The following is a 9,786-nucleotide window of genomic DNA, read 5'->3' on the forward strand; positions in this document are numbered from 1 at the left end:
ATAGCCTGAGCTTTATCCGGTGTCGCAAACAAGCAAAGAAAGATGTAAAGCCCACAATGTTTCTGTTAGTTGTTTCTGTTCTTGTGATTTTGTTGATGATTGATAAAATTACTCAACAAAACCATTACAGACAAATTTTGCCAAACATTTTATCTGTGCAAATTGTAAAAGGACAAAAATAATTTCCGATAACAATCGATAAAAATCGGTACTACTCGAGGAATCAATCGTTTTCGATTCCTATTGGCAATCAATTTAACTCCTCGATTAATATTGTTAATAATATTGTTATCGATTAATATCGATTATCGGTTTATCGATTGACTACACCTGGAAATACGTCACTCGGTAGACAAATGTTCAGGCTTCCGAGAATAGGTTTTGAGGTCCGGCAATCGATCAGATGATACGAAACTTTTCCCTCGAAAAGTACCACTAAAAAGAAATCAAACAGCACCAGTAGTTAGTCCGCATCCCAAACTTTAGCTGGATGAAAATTCGAAATAAGAGTGTTCCACATTCGGCAGAATCCACATGTGCCAAAAAGTTTTAATTTACACGATAAAAATAAAGCGGCTCATACCCTAAACTATCCACTCATGTGCCAACATTTAGGAGTGCCGGACCCATAGACTACAGCAGACGGTTTTTGTTCCTGAAATCCTCTCTGCAAAGTAGGGAAAGAAACTTGAAGGAAATGGGCTCGCACTTCTCGCCGCTTGAGCGTTCTTCTTATCCTTCGCATTCTTAGCGTCGCACGCTAGAAAAAGAAAGGGACTTTTCGCAGTCTACAGGACAAAAAATGAATGTTTTTGAAATGGGGCATAATGAACCTCCTTTGAAAGCTGCGAAGTTCGCAGTATTTTGACTTCTCCTACTTTGCTTTTTGTTTCGCGTTACGTATGTTCTGATTTATGCAATCCACTTTCTTTCGACTTCTCTATTTAATCAAATTTGATTGAAATGTACATTGTATGAATAGAAATAGAGTAAGGAGTGAACCATTTGACTTTTTAGGGGGGAGGGGTGATTTGGTATAGGCAGGAATACTTTTAACCCTCTCATTTCCTTTGAAGGTTCGAGTTATCGGGAGTCGACTGTATAGTTCAAATACTGGACTAGTCAGCAAAGCCATTCGGGTCGTGTGACGCCCCTTGCCAGCCCGTCTCTCACGGCTTTATTTTGCCTTGCGTGCCGCGGCGCATTAGACCCTGCTTGCAGGCTATGACAAGGTCTACTGACGTCTGATAGTAACAATAGCCAAGTCGATAACAATTGTAGCATTCGCAGCATAAATTTGAGAGCTTTGAGTAAGCCGGCGAATTCAATATGAAAGACAAATTTATCTTAATGTCAAACTCGAATTTTCTTCTCTACTGATGCGGATCTTTGTTAGTTTTCAGATTAACTGTTATGGCAAGAAAAGGATACAACAAGATATCTCCCAGTGAAGATAAAGAAGAAGTCAGCTTCGTGTCTCTTCTTTTCTTTCAATGGATGAATAGTATCTTCAAGATAGGCAGTGAACGACCATTAGATGAGAATGATCTTTTACCCCTTTCAAAAGAGAATTCTTCCACTTTTCTGGCTGATCAGCTTCAAGCAAACTGGAACAAAGAAAAAGCAAAGTGCAACAGAAATCAAAAAAAGCCTAGACTTTGGAAATGCGTCATAAAGTTGATCTCGGTAAAAGATGCCATAATTATTGTATCCACGGATGCTTTGCGTTCAATTTCTACCCTTCTTCAACCATTGCTATTGGGATATCTTATTTCCATACTGATGTCATCTGAGCCACAAAAAGATAATCTTCTGTACGGTTGTACACTTGCTTTGTGCATAAATTCTATCATAGGAGCTCTTTGCATGCACCACTATGACTACAGATGTGAGCTGTTGGGTATCAGAATTAGTTGCGCCTTAAAAGGTCTAATCTATTATAAGGTAAGCACGAAAAGTGTAGAATAGGAGAGGAGGGAGCGTGGTCGAGCCCGGAGGGAAGAGGGGAGACTCCTTGTCCTTTTACTTGTATTTGAGAGTAAACAAATGTCCAGCTGTGATGAATGAGGGATTTTGCGAAATTTGAAAATGCGGAGCTCCAGCTGTGCTCTGAACACCATCTTAAGTTGCGCAATCTAAATTGTGAAACATTTATTTTGATAACTTCTATCCTAGGAATTCTATGGCGAATTCCTTCATTCAGAACAATTAACTCAGTCAAACCTAGCAATCCTGAAAATTTGAGGTCAAAAGCTTCAATCCTTCTTGAGATACTTTTTCTTAAAGGCAAAAAAAACTCATTTTGAGAAAACGAGCTTTGAACTTACAGGGAGAAATGCTTCTCAAAATAAAACTTCAATACCGTAAGATTCGAATTCCGGTAAAAACAAAAATTCCAAATTTTTAAAGAATTTCAGGTAACCCTCCCCCTCCCCCCCCCCCTCCCCCCTTGAGTGGCATGTCTGAGAACTAGCTAGGTGTAGCTAAGCACAGTGATCACCATTAATAAGTTGAACAGTTTGATTTGACTATTGATCGTAGGTAGGAGTAGCCACTTACAAGGTTTGATCCTGTTTCCCTGTGGCATAGTTACATTTACCTAAGTGCTTTTTTATAAGTAGTAGATTAGCAACTGATGAAACTTTCTTTGGTTATATCCTCTGGTCACCTTGAGGTATAATATGCTCAAACAGGGTTTTGCATGAAAATAATAGATTCTCGTTTGTAGCTCTCATGGGGTATGCCCAGTTTTTCGATTCCTGACCCACGACATCCCGATTTCGTGGAAGGTGCTGTAACCACGGAGCTACCGAGGCAACCACTGTGGAGTGAGTCGAATATTAGCTACAAAGTAAACATCGATTTCCAGGCATTTGCTCCCAGGCCTCTCGGACTGGGAATTACCCACTCCACTGTGGTTGCCTCGGTAGCTCAGTGGCTACATCACCTTCCATGAAATCGGGGTTTCGTGGGTTCGAATCCCGCTCAGCGCATCTAATTTTTTCCGGCATTTTTTCTGTTTAATATAGATGGCATATCAGAATTTACCTTTCTGATGATGAACAATTACATTTTTGGCTACTTAGTTTGCCTTTTAATCTCATATTTAGTAAATTACGTAAATACGATTCTGTGGTTTCCCTAAAAGTCAAATCCATTTTCAGAACAACATCAGAACAGTCATGAGATGTAATCTAACCAAAACATCGCAAATACCTTACTCTTGGGGTAGCACATCTCTATATCGTTTTAATAGAGGAGTATTTCACGGATTGTAGGTTGCAGGTCAAACTACCGATACTGTGTGTTCTATGCGGACACTTCATCGAAATCAACAGAAATTGCTCTACCGCCAGCGTTAGATCGCGAAGTTGATACAGCATAAGACAAACTAATATTAACATACCACATTGTGCTTCTTTAATCCTTGTTTCGAGAAAAAAACCTAAGATTTAGCATTTCTTGTTTCGTAGACGCTACTTCTCAGCAAGGATGCATTGTTAAAATTTACAACAGGCCAGGTGATCGACCTTATATCAAACGATGTTCAGCGAATGGAGGAAGACACAGTCATGTGGCTTTACTTATTGTTTCCTTCGTGCTTTGTCCTCGTTGTGATAGCAGTGTTACTCGTGTATTTGATTGGCTGGCAATCTCTGATGGGAGTCTTTTTCCTGTGTTTTCTTGTACCGTATTTCGCTGGGATCTCCTACATTAGTGCTGCACTGCGCTTGCGCACGGCAGCGCTGTCCGACAGACGCATCTCCTTGATGAACCAGGTGGTTTCTGGGATTCGTGCCATCAAAACGCGTGCGTGGGAGGACGAATATCGAAGAAAAATTCAACACACACGAAGGTAGGGGAAACCAAATGCGGTACTTAATGTTGACTCAGTGTGTAATTGCATTCACTGTAGCTGTAAGATAAATTTCCGTCACAACTCATCGTTGCCAAGTTGCGAGTTTGATCAGTTACTTCATTGTTCACTTTCCGCTGATAGAACCCGACCACGCGTGTTGTCTTTTAAGGGATAAGTGTAAGGAATAACTGTTCTTAGTTATTAGGCCCAACAGTTCTCAAATTGAAGGTTTCTGATTACTATTCTTCGTAATGTCTGGTAAAACAGTTGAACTGCTCACTCTTATTTATACAACTGTTCCTTTGGTCATTCGCTCATGTAAATCTCGGCTGTACAAGAACTCTAACGGAAATTCTAAAGACAACTCTCTTTTACTACTTAATACTACGTGCCACTAGCAGTGTTGGTAAGTGAGATATCCTCATACTTCTTTTGGGGTTTTGTTTTCAGAAGTGAAATTAACACCATCCGTAAGAAAAGTGCCATTCTGTCAGGAGTTCTTGCCTCGTGGGACAGTTCAGTATCAATGGCGACCCTGTTGTCTGTCATTACTCTTGTGCTTACTGGTCAACCCATCACACCTGTTAATGTCTTTATGCTGTTAGGTTTTATGAATTTGGCAAGATATCAAACATGCTTTCACATTTCTTCTGCTTTGTTACAAGGAAACGACGCTCATGCGTCGCTAGGAAGAATAGAAAATTTTCTCCTTTTAGAAAACCTTCCCGCCATCTTTCGTGGTCAGTCTGAAGAAGACACCAGTAACCCAGAGAGCAAGGCAACCAAAGTTACGAGTGGTCTGTCAGATGAACAGACGAAAATGGCAAAGGTATTCAATCCTGACCTAGTAAAAAATCCGCTGAACGAGCCCAGTATTTTATGTGTGTCGAATCTCACGAACAGACAAATCGAGCGGGAAGATGAATTTATTTTGCAGGATATTGAATTTTCCACAGCACCCCAAAGCCTAACAGTCATTACTGGACCAGTGGGAAGTGGAAAATCTACTCTTCTCTCAGCGATTGCTGGCGAGATCTCCGAAGTTAGCGGGACAATAACCTTCCAAGGTTCTTTTGTTTATGTTCCCCAGACAGCTTGGATCTTCTCTGGAACAATAAGAGAAAACATTCTGTTTGGTCAACCATACGATGAAACAAAGTACACCAGAGTAATTGAAGCATGCGCCCTCACAGAAGACATCCAGCGGTTTCCTGACTATGACAAAACAGTTGTTGGAGAACGCGGTGAAGTCCTCAGTGGAGGTCAGAAGGCGAGAGTAAGTTTAGCACGCGCAGTTTACGCTGATGCAGACCTTTACTTGTTAGACGATCCCCTAAGTGCTGTGGACTTAAAAGTTGGCCAACATATCTTTAAAACATGTATCAACGAGCTACTGGGCGAAAAAATGCGAGTGTTAACATCACATCAGGAACATCACATGAAAAAAGCTGATCAAGTGATTGTGTTGTACAAAGGCCGCGTGTTGGAAAAGGGAAGTTTCACTGAACTACAAGAAAAACGTATTCTAAACACAACTATTGACCCGCAATATCAGACAGTTGGGAAAGATAGCAAGCACACTAGGAGTGTTGCTCGGGAAATTGAACAGAAAAACGGAGGTGATGGCTGTGAAACAATGGTTCCACAGCCCAGTGAACCTAGGAGTCTGGAAATATCACAAGAAGATCGTTCCATCGGAGTGGTTTCATCAAAGCTTTACTGGAACTACTTTAGAAGCGGAGTACATTGGTCAACAATCTGTGCAGTAATTTGTTTGTGCTTGATAGCGCAAGGTAAGAGTTCATTTTGTAACTAGTCATTCATACATAATAATTTTATTTTGTATTTCTTATAAGATTATTAAGCTGATCAACGACTATTTCATTATCATTTGCTTCTTATCAAGGTTTTGATCACATTATTTTTATTTTGTCTCTTTCTTCTCTAAGCAATGATAGTTGCTCCTGACGTCTGGCTCTCGTCGCTAACAAAGAAACTACCAGAAGATCAGAAAGACAACACAAACTTGACTATCTATGCTTGTCTAGTCAGTGCGTCCCTTATCTTTGCCGTCATTCGAGCTTATGGATTCCTTCTGGTTTCCTTAAGATGTTCAGAGCGTCTTCACGACAAAATGGTTTTAGCTATTTTACAAGCACCGGTTCATTTCTTTGATTCAAATCCCGTGGGAAGAATACTCAATCGGTTTTCTAAAGATGTAGGCTGCCTTGACGAGTTGTTGCCCAAGACTTTTCTAGTATCTGTCCAGCGAGTCTTGTTGGTGTTTGCATCAATAATCATACCAACTGTTACAAATCCTTGGCTTCTATTTCTTGTTGTTCCGTTGACTGTGTTGGTCTTGTATATATCCAAGTATTACTTGAAGACGTCCAGAGAACTCAAAAGGTTAGAGTCAATATGCCGCAGTCCAGTCTTCTCTCACTTTTCCGAGACCCTGAATGGACTGGACACGATTCGAACCAGACGAAGACAAAGGGATTTCGTGGATCAGTTTTACAGGTGATTTGGTTTAGTCTTAACGGTCTTTAGGGCGCTTTTCACTGGAGTTTTGAACATAAAACGCATCTGCTTTGATTTTGCGCGCATTACTACATAAATTGATTGGCTTGAATATCTTGTGCCATCAAGATTAATTGCGACTCGCTTGCAGATTTTTCATAGCGCCTCAAGTGTTTAGTAATGGGCGTTTCCACACTAGAGACGGATAATCCGTCTAGACGGATTATCCGTCTGCTACATTTTCCGTCTTGGTACGAGCCGTTTTCACACTAGAGACGGATAATCCGTCTAAGACGGGTTATCCGTCCAGCACGGATAATCCGTCTTAGTGTGAAAACGGAACGGTGTTCATTTTAGACGGATAATCGGTCTATTTTTGTCCGTATAGACGGATTATCCGTCTAAAATGAACACCGTTCCGTTTTCACACTAAGATGGATTATCCGTGCTGGACGGATAACCTGTCTTAGACGGATTATCCGTCTCTAGTGTGAAAACGGCCAATGACTAGTTACTTACTCACTGTAGTTTCATTCCGTTAGATATCAAGATGTTCATAATCAGTCCTATATTATGGTGATGGCCAGTGGGCGATGGCTTGGTGTACGCTTGGACCTTCTCGCATCAATGTTAATTGGTGCAGTGTCTCTGGCAGCTGTTTTGGTGTCTCAAGATGCCGGTAGGTGCATTTGTAAGGTAAATCAAAATCGGCCCAAAAACGATACTAAATCTGAGGATTTGTCATTACGAAACCACGCTTGTCTCATTCGTAATAGAGCTGATCAATATATCCTATATCATTTTGCTGTTTATCTCTTAGTTACGTGGAGGTGTATCGCAGGCACTTGCCAAGATTACCATTTCGGTTTAAACTGAGACACGGACAATTCACGTTAGTTAAGGACAGTCGCAGCCTGCAAATAGAGCAGCCTCTCATTAGCGGTCTGTTTTTTGTTTTGTTTTGATACGATAGCAGAAGTGAACATTCTTTTATGATGGAGGCGGCGTGCCGGGTAGCATACGAGCAGCAGAAATTGTTCAAAATTATACTTATCGGAGAACACTCATTTCTTCAACGTGTACCTTTTCATTTGCACTTGATAACTTGAAAGAAAAGGCCCTTCACGCCCTTTTCAGCCTCAGAAAACACAGCAAATTACATCCATTCCTAGCGAATAAAATTTTCGACGCAATTATCTCTCCAATTTTGCCTAATGCAACAAAAGTATACTTTTTATGGCAACGTACTATGCAAAAGTCTAATAAACTAGAATTTTTCAAAACTTTTAAGAACGATTCTAAGAGATGAATTTTATAGCATAATGGAACATATCGTTAAGACTTTTCTAAAAAGTGCACCTAACCCCCAAATTTTTTTTTCGCTAAAACGAATCTAGACTTTATTTGAAGCATTTGGGCGAAGAAATTTTTGAATTTGGTTGAATCCTCGATTTTCTATGCCCTTTCAAAGTCGCGCTTGAAGTGTTTCACGACCGCGTTTTAGGGAGTCTGGGGCGGCGGTTGCTGATGACGTCTACCCAGGAACCAAACACAATAGCGCCTCAGTCAACTCTCTGTATTTGCTCGAGAAAATGGAACACCAAAACTAATCGTTCCGATGTGTTTTGGGACTAAAACGTCCAAGTTTGGTCTCAGAATCATTTACTTTTCGTCACTGGAGTCAGAGTTAAGTTTCGATTCGGAAGACTGCGAAATAAACTTCGATCGAGCACGTTCGACAACTGTGAACTCACTGCTTAGAGCTTTGAGAGCAATTTACAATATTTCAAGCGACGAAGGAGAAGACTTCTTTGCGGACGAGCTGCTTGTATATTAGGAATGGAAAGCTAGATACGAAGTGGAGGAGCAGGCAAACGAAAAGCAGGAAAGAAAACTCAAGGACTGCTTTGGATGGTAATTTCGTCAACGAAACATGAGATTCCCACGCGTGTTTATAGCCCGTTTACATTTGTCCTTAGCGGGAATGTCTTTTTGTCAAGGTGTGATTGTTCTGTTCAATCCAGTTTGTGTTTTACTTTCAGTTGAATGCTTCATGTTTATAAGAGCGACGTACGTGTTGCAGTTTTCGAGACTCGATGACCTCCAAAACATTGGCTTCGATCGATTGAAAATCGTATTGATTGGACCTGTATTTTTGAAGCTGCGGGAAGCAAGGCGGAAGGAAACATTTCACACAATTACCGATTTCACATTGTCACACGTTTTAAAGTCTTAACTCCAAATAACCAATGTAAATTGTTCTCAAAGTTTGCAGTGAAATTCGTCGGATAAGCGAAAAGGATGTGTTCCCTAAGCGGTCCGCAGATAATGTTACATATTTTCGACGCTATTGCACAGAATCTTTGTTGCACTGCTGATTTCCAAACCTTCGAAAAACTCTGTGAGTCTAACAATTTTGTTATCATGTAATTCTAAAGGATTAATCTTCGACTTTCGTCTAAATCGAAAGAGAAATAAGTGTTGGTTAGCGGCGTACAGTTGCGATCTATTTACATATCAGTATAACGCTTCTTGATCATGATCGGATCACACAAATTTGCCGGTTATGTTATAAATAATGCGGGATTGGAAGATATAGGTTGTCGGTAGTATTTCTACAAATTGCTGGTTAGCTTTAAGCAGAAAATTTATGAAAATAGCGTTCGAAAGTCTGCGGAACAAATTCCAGTGAGAATTCTTCAATGGTTCTCACAGATTCAGTTCGCTTGTTTCGGTTCGACAAAATCAACCATCGTTTACGTCTTTATTGCACCATTAGCCGATCATCGTCAGTAAATTGTACAGTATATCTTTCTTAAATCTGGAATATTGCTGCAACAGCCGATAGCACCTCTGGAAGGCGTTTCTGCGCACTTTTCGAATGTGTATTGCACCATCCTGAAGGAAATGAGAGGACGTGAGATATCCAACCTTCCTGGGTAGACATCAGAAGGGCCGCAGGACCCATTCTCCTCAAACTCGGTCGTGAAACAAAATGGCGGTGTTTTGGAGCTATTTTCGAGATTTCGTCGGGGCACAGAAAATCGAGGATTTAACGGAATCCAAAAATTTTTTCGCAGAACTATTTCAAATCACAAGTAGATTCGTTTTAGCGAAAAAAAAATTGGGGGTTAGGTCACTTTAAACAATTATCTTCATTGCAAGCCATCGGCGAACTTATGACTTCTACAGATAATTATATTAACATTCAATTAGGAAATTTCATTTCATTTTGCTTTGATCTACACAATATTCTACTCTCAAATTAAACCAATGAAACTTGATCGCTATATCATAATCTTATTATATGTTCACGAAAATCATTACCGTTTTAGTTTTAGTTTACAAAAGCTTTTGCAACACTGTATTTTTGGTCATGCAAATAAAGCTAGTTGTTGTTGTTGTTG

At 40.3% G+C, this 9,786-nt stretch overlaps 1 protein-coding gene across 1 annotated transcript; it reads left to right on the forward strand.

The window, feature by feature from the left end:
• The first annotated feature begins 336 nt into the window (after nucleotides 1-336).
• On the forward strand, nucleotides 337-9,717 carry LOC145489991 (ATP-binding cassette sub-family C member 4-like). The gene is made up of 5 exons (XM_081469079.1): nucleotides 337-1,944; nucleotides 3,474-3,856; nucleotides 4,310-5,652; nucleotides 5,809-6,379; nucleotides 6,922-9,717. Exons 1-5 carry the CDS (start codon nucleotides 1,414-1,416, stop codon nucleotides 7,253-7,255), a joined length of 3,162 nt encoding a protein of 1,053 aa, XP_081325205.1. The 5' UTR covers nucleotides 337-1,413; the 3' UTR covers nucleotides 7,256-9,717.
• Nucleotides 9,718-9,786: the final 69 nt, after the last annotated feature.

The sequence above is a fragment of the Orbicella franksi genome, chromosome 6, assembly GCF_964199315.1.
Source record: "Orbicella franksi chromosome 6, jaOrbFran1.1, whole genome shotgun sequence".
Classification (NCBI taxonomy): domain Eukaryota; kingdom Metazoa; phylum Cnidaria; class Anthozoa; order Scleractinia; family Merulinidae; genus Orbicella; species Orbicella franksi.

Bases quoted from the DNA above. Each gene is read 5' to 3' on its own strand.
- LOC145489991 (XM_081469079.1), top strand. From the start codon at position 1,414: ATGGCAAGAAAAGGATACAACAAGATATCTCCCAGTGAAGATAAAGAA. The intron at 3,857-4,309 runs GTAGGGGAAACC...TTTTGTTTTCAG, and splicing joins AAAATTCAACACACACGAAG to AAGTGAAATTAACACCATCC. The intron at 6,380-6,921 runs GTGATTTGGTTT...TCATTCCGTTAG, and splicing joins TTCGTGGATCAGTTTTACAG to ATATCAAGATGTTCATAATC.